Below are 12784 nucleotides of genomic sequence, written 5' to 3'. Positions count from 1 at the left end.
TCACTGACAGCCTTAACCATAAAATAAGAACGTCTGGGTCTTACTTCAGCGTTCATACATCTCAATTAACTGTCAGATGTGTCATTTAACCTACATCTGCTATGGTCAGGATTTCCCCAGGCCAGCTGCACATGCATTTTTCATCCAAAGTGCATCCAGCTATTCCCAATTCCCACCTCCAAGGGGAAGTGTTGTGTCTTATAAGCAAAGTACAGAATCAATTAGAAATGTGCTCCAGCTATAGTGCTTGTAGACAGAAGAGTGGTAATTATGCATTCTAGGGATAGCACGGTCCAGAAAATTCAGCTGTCCCACTCTGCAGAACTAGACATACAGTACTGTACGTCTCTTAGGAGCTCATACAGTACAGTGAGCAACTTTCCCGAACATATTGTTGGTTTGACAAACTCACAAATAAATCAGGAACACACCATGGAAACCGCACGGAAGAGCATACATGCAGGGGTAGCCAACTCCCGTCTTTAAGGGCTACCAACAGGTTAGGTTTTCAGGATATCCCTGCTCCAGCACAGGTTGCTCAATCAGTGACTTAGTCGAAGACTGAGCCACTGATTGAGCCACCTATGCTGAAGCAGGGATATCCTGAAAACCTGAACTGCTGGTAGCCCTTGAGAATGAGCGTTGGCTACCCCTGTGCTGTAGCATACATTTCACTGTTTATCATAAATACTGAAAATCATTCAGCAATTCTGTCTTTGATCAAATAAACTCCTGGCACAACATAGGTGAAACCCTTAAAATATCTTTGTCGGGTCTATCAGATGTGATGGCGAAATGAACAGGTTTTTAAAGGAGCCGTTACCTCTGTCTGTTTGTTTTGTATATACCTTCCCCCCCCCCCCCTTTTTACATAGGTAGGAAGGAGGAGGTGTTCCGATGCTGAACCACGTTTATTTCAGGTTCTGGTTCCCGAGATACATAGCTGGAAGGGTAACACCGGTACCCTTCCCTTGATGGGAAACAAAACGGTGGTTTCAATTTCCTGTGTTACACGGGCCAGCAGGAAGCTGTCAGATCATCTGTTGTGGCTTCCTATTGGCCCGTGTAATGTGGGGGATTTAAATACTAGGAAGTAATCTTTCCCATTATGTATCTCGGGGACCAGTGGGTCTCCGGAGCTGTACTTAACGCGGTTCAGCTCTGCCGACCCCCTGCTTCCGACGCATGTTGCCCCTTTAAATGGGTAATTTCATGTAACTGGCCAAAGAAAGAAAACAATGTACTAATTAAAATAACTGAATGTTTCAATAGCAATGAGAGTAAGGGATGTATTTATTTGTGCCCTGCTCATTACTTTGGGTCCTGTCATGCTTGTCACATGCTAGCCGCTAGCTGTTCTTACAATTATCCAATAGTCGCAGCGGCTCCGTGAGTCAAGGCACTGACTGTAAACAGTGACACTGAGTTTGAACCAGGGGAACTGGATTCAGCTCCGTCGGCAAGTCGCTTTATCTCCCTGTGCCTCAGGGCACCAAAAACATAGATTGTAAGCTCATCTGGGCAGGGACTGTGTCCCAGAGTCTGTACATGTTCCTGTGTGCTATATTGGAATTGTGAAGCGCCTTGCGTCCCATTGGGAGAAGAGCACTATCTGAAATAAAGTTACTATTATTTTAAAAACACAGGCCATTTGAATGAAGCTTCTGACATGAAAATTGACTTCATAGCATACTGGATAGGCCTGTGATGCTTGAATTTAAGTCGCCTTTAATAAAGCTCATCTATTTGGCCACTTAACAATAGGTTGTTGAGTTACAGCTGCTGCTGCTGCTTTCTAAACTATAAATGTTGATCTCTACAGCATAAACTTCACTGGGATTCATAGAAACACAGTTCATTACAAAGAGCACAGGAAGCACATTACTTATTTTGCAAGTGAATTGATGTAATGAGCTGTTTTCCGCTTGGCAACCTGTCTCCCAAACAGTCACAAATCATTACAACTCATGGACATGGAGGGTGTATTCTCATCCAGAACAAGTAAATAACTGGCAACATAATACAAGGACATCAGTGCTGGGCTGCCTATGTTCTCCTGTACACATGGCTACTTTGAATCAGCCAACTAGTTACTAGGTTCCATGCTTGTAATGCTGATCATAGAAAACATACAGGTTTATACAATAGGTTAATAAATGAAATTACAATACTCTTTTAACCAGGCACTGCATAAAGCACATGGCAGGGGTATATGCTAAGCATATCCCGGAGACTGTACTTTGTAGCTGCAGCTTATGTTGATGCTCCCTACTCTACAAAATGAGCAATCTACAATGTAAAGCAAAGGGATTCAGAATCAACATTGCAACCCCAGAAAAACACAACATATCCCAGTATAATTTAGAATAATATCTTCAAGTTTCAAAAGGAATAACCTCTAAAGAGCCAAACGGATATGAATAGATGGAAGCCTCCTCTATCACTCCTGCATTGGCCAGATCCCGCTCATATCTCCCCTAGACAAACGAGCCACTACATCTTGGGGCCCCTGGAGTGCTGGACCTCAGGATGTGGTGGCTCCCACATGGGACGGGTCACTCAATTCTATATGGGCTTAGCAAGCTACAGTTTCTTTAGTTTAAGTAATACACTACAAGCGTAAAATGTCATCCTTCCATAATTACAGGCTGAAATTGAAATAGGAGGCTGCACGCCGATGTATAATTAGCTGTTTCAGAAACTGGATACAAAAGAAGAAATCAGTGTGGCCAGCTTGTGAGACAGGTGTGCTCAGCAGGTGCCACCAGTGAACCATCCCCAGCTGCTCAGGCAGCATGACAAAGTCCAACTCAAAAATGAAACCTACTGATCAAAAGTTTGTTCAATGAGGGTTAGTATAACCCTTCAGTAATGACAGCTGCTGACACCTACGTCCCACTCCTGAAGCATTGTAGCACCAGTAAACATCCTGCTACAGAAACGGAACGTTGTGTTAATTATTGCTTTGCATTAGTGGCAAATGAGGAAAGGAACACGAAATAAACAATATTCTAGGTATGTTGATGCTCTGCAGGTTTTTCATCTGGAAGAATGAGCTTTGGGAGGCTAGGACTAAAAATACAGTACTTAGCATTATTGTGCAGTGTACTGTATTCATTTTCATTGGGCCCAACAGCTGTCCTTTGGACGTAATCTTTAAATGTAGCTAGAGGCCATCACAAAAACGAGTTAGTACTAGAATATTGTATATTCATCTATGTAGTAATTATTTGTTAAAATTTGCAAGCAAATGAATGACTAATTTCTACAACAAAAGTACATCGTTTAACTAATTGTTACTAGGAGAAAGCTTTCAGAAGTTTCTAAGAGCTTCCTGTACAGTCAGCTTATAGTGCCGGTGAAGCGACAGCGCGTCAAAGCAAATGCATTGTCGCCGTCATCGGCCCTTATAGTGCACGCGACGGCGCTACCAAAAATCTGGTAGTCACCGTTATTTGATTTTTTTTCAGCGACGGTCTCCACTTGTGGCCAATCAGGGAGCTTCTCAGTCCTTCTGCCTTCCCCCTTTCTGACGTCACTGGCCTTGTAGCCAGCGACGTCACCTAAACTTACATTACAACTATCGCAATGGCGACGGCTGACGCCATTGGTCGTGTCACTGTCGCCAGCAGTATAAGCGCGGCATAAGAGATGGCACATAACTGAGCAATGCAAGTTCAATACCCAGGGAGAGAAAAATGAAAGAAAATTGCGCAAAAACTATCGTTGATAAATTTTCTAAACTATTTGTAGCTTTTTATTTTGCAGATGTTTACTCTTCGGAGCTTATTGTTATTAACCTTCCAGAGATATTAAAGGTGCTAGGTTTACACCGTGCAATAAATAGTTTGTGGTTCCATCCAAAGGTCAGAGTGCAAAGTCTACCAAAAATATGAATGATATAGTAACTAAAGATAAGCTAAATAATGCTGCTTACCTGCAATGATGTCTGGTCAATGACAGATACCGTGGCAAATGGGGACTCCTCCGGTAGATCAAAAGCCACTTCAACGTTTTCCTGTAAAGTTGAGTTATTCAGAAGTTAAACCTCAAAAGAGTTTACAACGTTGTGCATTGTTAGGAGAACCAACCATGCAACAAGGTTGTATTTCTATAGGTAGGAGAGCTATTAGTAAATGGTTTTTGAGGGAGTGGTGAGCATGTCCAAAATGTGACTAATGGGAGGTCCGTCAGGGCACTACAACACACAGCGTAATGACACAAATCAGAGACTGTGCATAGCATTCACTGATAGTGTTGTCACAGTACACCACAAATAGGTCGTGGCATGGCGGCCACAGAGCAGGGCACTTCTGTGTTGCAATGCTGTCCCAATGGTAATTGTATTGGAATTTCATTTTGTTAGGTCTTGTAGAGCAGGGGGCGCAAACTGGGGGGCGTCAATGCCTGGCCTGTTGGCGGTCCTTGCAGACTGGAGTTGCCCCGTCCCTGTACTAGGAGATATCTAGGAGAGCTACTATTAGAATCATTCCTTTTTTTGGTTAAAACATAAATTAGCATTTTAACATATCCAAAAATACATGGCAGGAAAAACTGAAGCCTGAGGTAAGGGTATCTGAAAAGCAGAGTTTTTTGACCATGTATTTTTCTGTTAAAACACTATATTTGAATTAAATATGATTTTTTTTTCTGCAAATAGATCTAAGAAGTTAGTAACTTTTTTTTTTTTAAATATCTGTTTCAATTCCGAGTGCTGGTCTAACAAACTACTGTATATTCAGATTTGTACTACCCTGCGATGAGGGTACAAGACCTGAGTACCAGTGGGGCGACAACAATTGATATATATTTGGTGAATGCAAGCTGACTTTCATATAGTAAAATGGAAGTACACCGTGCTTTTCTGGGAAACGTGTAGAGATCATATTGCTTTGTAAAATCGGCCCCTAATGAAGTCATTCTCAGCACTGTCTGATGGATCCCTGGGTACGAATATATATATTTACTTTAAATGTTATTATTAATAGTGCAATCCCACACAAAATCCATTTGAGCAAAACAGATCATGTTAGAGAGGACAATTACAAGTACAACCCATTTATTAATTTTTTTATACACAAAAAAATCTTCTGCCAATTTTAGTTTTCAGGATTGCTGCTGTATTGGGGAATCCCTCTGGTCTAACTGATATTGTCTCTCATATTGTCTTCCCACTGGAATTTCTGTTGGATGTGATTAAATCCTCTACTACCCAAGGTAGCAGGAGGAGAGAGGAGGCTGTAGAAGGATTTTCTCCTGGTTAGAAAGCGGAGAGATGAACTTGCAACAGGTAAAGCAATTGTACCATTAACTTAATGTGTGGTGTCACAGACAGGTACCCTTAAGCCACTTCACCTCTTTAAATCTTTCCAGGGTAGTACTGAACGTTCTCCTGTAGAACAGACACTGCAGGCGCTCGTGTGTGTAGTTATGACAAAGCTCTTCAAATGTAGCTGCCCTCTCTTTCTTCTGGTGACGAGGGTTCTGAAATCCTGGGTTATCCACCACCATGATAGAAGCCAAAGTCAGGAGACTGGAGGACAAGGACCTTAGAAAAAAAGCATCCCACAGACATTATATACTGTACACTCATTCAATGTTTCACAATTTTTTTGTTTTCCCAAGGGAGAACCCCATTTTCTTATCATCCAATTACTAGAACAATTGTATTTATAGTTTGTCAAAGGGCCGGATCCCTCAATTAAGTCACTTAACCTCGTGCCGCGCTAAGCCTGACCACATGTCTTCAGAAGTCAATAACGTGTTCTCTCTCATTAAGAGAATTGCTATAACGGCCGTTAGTGATAATGAGATGCGAAGGAGATGTTTACCCAACATCGCATATCCGTTAACTCAGGGACTTAACGTTTCGTCAGTTAAGTCATACCAAAACTTGGTGTTTCTCCCATTCAAAAAGTTGGTTGGTGGTGGTGTCAGAGGATACCTATTATTAGGGTCTTGATGGGAGTAATGCTGCTGGTATCTGGAGTTTAAATGTCCAAGTCACATGGGCCAATAGGAAGCTGCAAGGGATGACGTCAAAATCCCATTGACCCGCAGGGACATTTAAACGCTGCCATTTTGTTAGGCACACAGTTCCCTGGCTGCAGAGATACCAGCACCCCGTATGGAGGTACTGTAAGTATATCTGGAAACAGGGGGTGCCTGAAGAGGAAATTAAGGAGCTTCGGCTCAGGAGACCCCCTGCTTCAATCCTGCAATACATTTTTTACAAAAAAAATTTGTATTCAGCTTGTGAAGGGTAATCACACTTGCCCAGTATTTTCTCTTTGAAGATTGAGTTATAATAAGAAATGCAATAGAAATGTGAGCTATTTTTTTTGCTGCAGAATAAAGGGAGATGGACAACCCTATATGCAATATTACATACACTCCTTATCTTCTAAATGCCTTTTGTCGTTCCACAGAACCAGTCCTTAACCACCAGAGATGTTCAAAACATGAGGCCATGATCCATGCAGAATAAATCAGAGATCGCTAGCAATACGCCACGCATTAATTACATGTGCTTTCAAAATTTGTTTAATGCGCCTATTTGCAAAATTCTCTGAAAATCGGTAGATTCTCTTAATGCTGAGATTATAAGTAGGGCGCACACCATGGTTTGCTCAATGTCTGGCGATATTTCACTGAAAGCTTACTAATAGAGCCAAATTATAACAGATGTAGCAAGACTTGCTGTTTTCGGTGCCGCGATTGCTTGTGGTGAGCGATGGCGGCAGCGAAAACAGAAAGGGTTAACTGCTGGGGTCCCTGGTCCTGATTGGGACTCCCGCGGACGTTTATCCTTCAGAACCATCAGCCTTCAAGCCACACAGTCTGAAAGAGATACGCAGAGGTACAGGACATACAGAAGCAGTCTGCGTGAGCTTTGCAATCCCAGAGCAGCTCAGAAGGCAGGAAGCAGTCTCCGCGTCTGTCCAACCCCCTTCATGACGTAGATGCCCGAATATGGATATCTACGTCATGAGGGGGAATACTATAGGACCATATTCGGTAATCTACATCAGTGGGGTTGGACAGGATATTAACACTGTCCAACCCCCTTGATGACCAAATATGGTGCTATAGTTTTGTCCCCTCATGATGTAGGTACCCATATTCGATCATCTACATCATCAAGGGGTTGTTCAGACACGGAGAGAGCTTCTTACGTTCTGAGCTGATCTGGGACACGGCAAACTCACAGACACTGCTTCTTTACTCCAGGTTCCGGTGGCCGCTGCCGCGCGCGCTCTAGCATGCTCGCCACATACCACCGCCCTCTATGGGGCAGGCCCCAGAGGCCTTGTGTGTGCGTGCGCAAAGCGCGATGACGCGTACGCTGGCAGGGAAGACAATAATGTTGTCTTCCCATGCCACAACGCAATCACGTAGTCGGCGGGCAGCCAATGTAAAAGCAGATATGCCCCATCATGCCCGTCCCCCATGCATCCCATCGCTCTCCTACAGACCGCCGGTCGCGGCTTTTTACTGTGCACGCACCGCCGGGTCGCCAGGCGCGCTGTGCAGCAGTAAATACTGGGGCCGGAGCCGTACTGTAGAAGAGTGCGCTGTGTACCTCTGCGCAACTCCTCCACACTGTATGGCTTGGATGGATTAACGCTGTAGGGGTCCCATTCAGAAGCATGAACCCCCCCGACGTTAATGCTCCCGGGTCGCAATCGATCCCCGCAGGCACTGTCGCCGGCGCCGCGGATGTTTGCTTGTTCGTCCCCTGCACCGGCGACAGTAAGTCGTGCTACATCGCTTACAATTCTGCAAATGAATTTTGTTTCGTTTCGCTCAGCTCTACCCATATGAGCACGGCAAAGTACAGTAGGATAAAAAAAAAAGCTTTATACAGTATATTGACGTTAGGAGACATGATTACATTTCTCTTTATTTTACCCCTATTCAATATACTGCCAACCGGTCTAACCATGCTCATGTAAATGAATGGGACTAACATTGTCTAAAGCAGGAGTGCGCAAAGTTTTGCACCTGCCTGCTTACCTCCCGGCTCGCATCCCCGCCACCCCCCTCCAACTTGGCTCCGGCGTCATGTGACGTCACTTTGCCATGGCAACGCGACATCACATGACCCCGCAGCGTCATTTGACACCGGTTACCATGGCGGCGCGTCGCCGAAGATCAGGTAAGAGAAGCGGGCCCCCAATGCATTTCATTTAAATGCCTTGGGGTAGAGCGTGGCACCTCTGTAGCCGCCGCGCACCCCCTGAAAATTCTCCAGGCGCCCCCCACTTTGCGCACCCCTGGTCTAAAGCACTGGGATCTTTACAGCCTATTGAATAAGAGCAATAGAGGTCTTTATGCGTGTAATTGATTGTTAAAAGCCATTCAAGTGAAGGGTCACTAACAGACAATAATGCACATTTTATTATGCCTTCATATACAGCCCCCCTTACAGTGTTTCAACCGACGATAACATGATTCTAGGAGCGGGCACAAAAAGTAGCATTCTGGGTTTTTTTTCCCCCACATACAATGAAACGGCTTGGAAGAAAGACATGATTATTACCTGTTAATAAGTGAGACAATAGCTGCAAAAAGTTCTTCATAGAGACCTGCTGCCATCCCTTCAACACATTCCACGCCGGTCATTTTCTGCCCTGTGGAACATATCGACACGTATTCATTTCTTTGTGGCTGACGTTTTAGCAGGTAGTGATGTCACTTATACCGATGTGAAGTCTCAAGAGACTTTATTGACCAAGAGTGCGGTCATCTTCAGATAGATGGAAACAAGGCACTTTTGTGGTCTTGAAAGCTGGTGTACAAAATGTGGGATTTGTTCAATGAAAGGTATTACAACGTGTATACAAATCTTTTCCAGGACCCTTACCACTGCTATAACTCTTTTGTACTTGTAATGGTTGGTATTAGTGATGTTTTTACACTTCAAGTATACGCTATAGTCCCAAGCAAGAGCATCGGGTCATCCATAACCATTCCTGGTAGAGCGCAAAAGATGGCTCCAGATTGCATGTAGCTGATTGGTGAAGGGAAAAAAAGTGATCTGATGCCACTTAATAGATCACATATACAGAAAGATCTCATCTATTGTACTGTGTCAACATTTCCAGAAAGACCTAATCTATTATACCATGTCCACATTGCCAAAAACACCTCATCTACTGTACCGTGTCAACATTTCCAGAAACACTGAATTTATTGTACTGGGTCCACATTTCCAGAAAAACCTAATGTATTTTACTATATCAACATTTACAGAAAGACCTAATGTATTTTACTATATCAACATTTCCAGAAAGACCTAATGTATTATACCACATCAACATTTCCAGAAAGACCTAATGTATTGTACCATATCAACATTTCCAGAAGGACCTAATGTATTATACCATATCAACATTTCCAGAAAGACCTAATGTATTGTACCATATCAACATTTCCAGAAAGACCTAATGTATTATACCATACCAACATTTCCAGAAAGACCTAATGTATTATACCATATCAACATTTCCAGAAAGACCTCATCTATCGTAATAATACATAATAATAACTTTATTTATTTCCACAAAGAATCTCTGGGACACAACACCTGAGTCACCCCAAAGTCGTCAGCCTTTGGTGGCTGCCAAAAGTGTCACTCCTGAGGAAGCCGAATCATTGGTTGGCGAAACGCGTAAAGTGGTACCGCCCATTTGTGACGCGACTGTGGAGAGAGGAATCCCAGCCTGCACCGCAGCAGCGAAACCGGAAGTGACGTCAACATCCGGGAATCGGCGACGGAGCAGTGTCTCCAGCTTACCAACGAGGGGTCCAGCCGGAGTTCCCGTCCGGTTCGGTGCGGTGAGAGGCGGCGCTTGTCTCCCAGTGGTCACTAAAAAGCTAATTATAGCTTACATGCTGTTTTAAATTTGCAACGCTGTAAGTGTGCACTTTTTAGAGTTTTATAAATTGTTTGAATCGTATGATCTGTGCTATGTGCGTTCATTTCTCCCTTGCTGAGGTCGCAATTCCCCAGTGAAGAGGCAACTCTGCATTTCCTGAAGTCCACAGCCTGCCCTTAGTCACCTCTGCTTGAAAACTACTACCTTCTTGTGAGTAGGCTGCTCATAGGGGCCAAGATTCACTAGGGACCATTATATTGGTTACATCTACACTGAGATTGTTGTTTTTGTGTGTTTATATTCCCCATGCTCCCCCTGGATCGTGAGAAAACTATCTACATTTCTGGGGAAGAGTGAAGACAACCCCACCGGAGGGTAGAAGCCGGGGTGTGACACCTTTATATTGTTTTTATCACTTGATTTTGCACTTGTTACTATAATATTTTTATCGCAGTTAATTGCATTAGTAAGCACTTAAGGGTGTTAGCGCCTCCTTAATCCCTAATATTGCACATCATACCATTACCATACATTCTGCATTAATGGGAAAGGGGTCATTCTTCACTGAAAGAATAGTGGATGCATGGCAGTGCATCCCAGCAGAGGTGTTGATGAAGGTGGCAGAGTTATTCAAATATGCGTTGGAATAGAATCAGTTGAGTCCAAATAGAGCAGAAAAACTAATTAAAATAAGGTAAAAGCTTTTATGGCAGGGAAAATAGTCGTGCTACATGCTTTTTATCTGTTGCCTCTTCATATGTTCCTATGTTTGCAATCCTGGCAGAGGATTTCTATACACCTGTGCTGGTTGCTAGGAAACTGATCGCCTTAGATCAGCCTTCACGGTCTTTTGGGTTCTCTCTTTGGCAGATGTCAGAATAATAAGAGTGCTGGTCAATTAGACTGAAAATGTCAAGGTTCACCCCCCTCCCCCCCCAAAAAAACATTCACATGTAAATGTTTAAACTCAGCTGGGAGCAGGAAACTGAGTTACAGGTAGCTGAAGTCTTTGAGAAATGAACATTTTCATCTAGTAACTTTCAAAAACCTGCGGTTGCTGGTACATACTAAATGATTTGGGACTTGTGCATGAACTACTCTCAAGGGCTTTTCCAGGACTACTGGCTGTTCACAAAGGCACAGAATTACTAAATGATGCAAATAATTTAAGGCTTAGCACCATTCATTAAATGTGGCCTCAAGTCCTAAAAATGTAATACGTCCCAGTTACATAGTTTCTTTGCCTCTATTTGCTGAGGGAGAGAAGATGACCAGACCAAGGTTGCAGGCATCCCCCCTTATGCCCCCCCCCCCCCCATCCTATCCTGTGTGTTCCCCTCCACCTTCCCCCACTCCATTCACTATTATGATGGACCGCACTCTTTTTGCACTACAGTTTGATCTGGGGTAATGTCTCACTCCCTTCAGTCCGTATGTTCCCTTGCCCCCTTTCTGTTTTCTGTACCCCATGAAAACTCTGAGAAATAAAAAGTTATTTAAAAAAATAAAGCAAAGACGATATTCAGAAGTTTTGTTTTAAATAAATGGCAATATAAAGCCTACAAGTAGATGAATGATACAATAAAAGTATTAAAAAAAATAATTCCCCAGGTGCCTGGTTGGAGAGAAATCAGATTCACTTGCTACAATGTGAATGTATACTTTCAATAAGCAACGGGTGCTTACTGCTTATACGGGGAGAGCATGATGCATCAGGATATTTGTTAAACTGTATGATTTATTTATTTTAAAGACATATGCTATATTCCTTTGGCATAATATACAAATAAGCAAAATTGTGATCCCCCCCAACCCCCCCCCCCATAATCATTGAGAGTGATATTTGCATTAACTAGTACAAGGTTCATTGTGTGTATCTCCCAGCAGATCTGATGCTTGATTGACGTGGAGATGGGGTAAGCACACACTGGAATTAGGATGCAGGTAGTAGGCATAGCTCCTTACCTGATTTTGTGTCATCCTCTTGGTTCCCGCGCCTTGGTCCGGATGTCACTTGTTGAATTATCTGTCTGAGGTGGTGTTTGAAGACAGCGGTGGAGAGCTCTTCACAGTCACACCCCAACACATTGGCTGCGTTGTTTGCCCACTCAAATGTCATGAACTGCTTCCTGCCCACTGAAACCAGAGAGAGAAGAACCCTGTCATCCACGCAACTATTTAGCTTATTGAAGCGCTTTCATCTCGATATTGGTGCAAGCAATGAAGATCAACCTGTTGAACATCACAACCCACACAAAGGCGGTTATCAAGCTTTAAACGCTAAGGAAGCACTTACTCTATGACTTTTCAGTTGACAGAGTCTACGTACTATGAACTACGGCAGTGTTGGGGCAGAGAAAGTGTATTTTGATGCCTTGTGACATTGTTGGTGCACAGTAGATATGGTTTCTTACATCTGGTGCACATTGTTAAAATCCAGAAAGTCACTAGTAGTTTTCTATTTTGGAAAATGCAAATGTAAATATAAATGCCCCGATTTATCAGTGAAGAGTTTAATCCCATGGGTTTCCTTATTGGACTCCAAGAGCTGCATCTACTGAGCTTGAAAAAATGGCAAGACTATTTGGGCACTGAACTCTAGATCGCCGCGCACATTCCTTTTGCCAAAAGGAAATGGAACAATAAGCATTTAGTTCATGCTCTATATGTCTAATATACTTATCTGCCCAATGTGTTTGTCAGAGAGTGAATATAAACGGATTAAACAAGGAATCCGACAAGTAGGAATTTCCATCCACGCAAATCCCAGATGCGATGGGAAAAGTATTTGCAGACAACCCTACACATCAGCCTCATCTTCATAGAAGATGAGGCCTTTTGAAATAAAAGCACTGCAGGCAAAAAAACCATTTGTATTAACTGTGGATCAAATATAACATGGC

The 12784-nt window shown here is 43.1% G+C and overlaps 1 protein-coding gene across 4 annotated transcripts in view; it reads right to left on the bottom strand.

The window, feature by feature from the left end:
• The window catches only part of MYO18B (myosin XVIIIB), a 345583-nt gene that overhangs the window by 205641 nt on the left and 127158 nt on the right, over positions 1–12784 (bottom strand). For all 4 annotated transcript variants that reach the window (XM_075568959.1, XM_075568956.1, XM_075568957.1 and 1 more), the window contains 4 exons: positions 11847–12017; positions 8543–8633; positions 5356–5548; positions 3938–4018 (listed from right to left, as the gene is read on the bottom strand). In XM_075568959.1, the coding sequence (XP_075425074.1) occupies positions 3938–4018; positions 5356–5548; positions 8543–8633; positions 11847–12017 (536 nt within the window). The remainder of the gene's footprint in view (positions 1–3937; positions 4019–5355; positions 5549–8542; positions 8634–11846; positions 12018–12784) is intronic.

The sequence above is a fragment of the Ascaphus truei genome, chromosome 13 (genome assembly GCF_040206685.1).
Source record: "Ascaphus truei isolate aAscTru1 chromosome 13, aAscTru1.hap1, whole genome shotgun sequence".
Lineage (NCBI taxonomy): Eukaryota > Metazoa > Chordata > Amphibia > Anura > Ascaphidae > Ascaphus > Ascaphus truei.
This window is presented reverse-complemented; position numbering and strand designations above follow the sequence as displayed.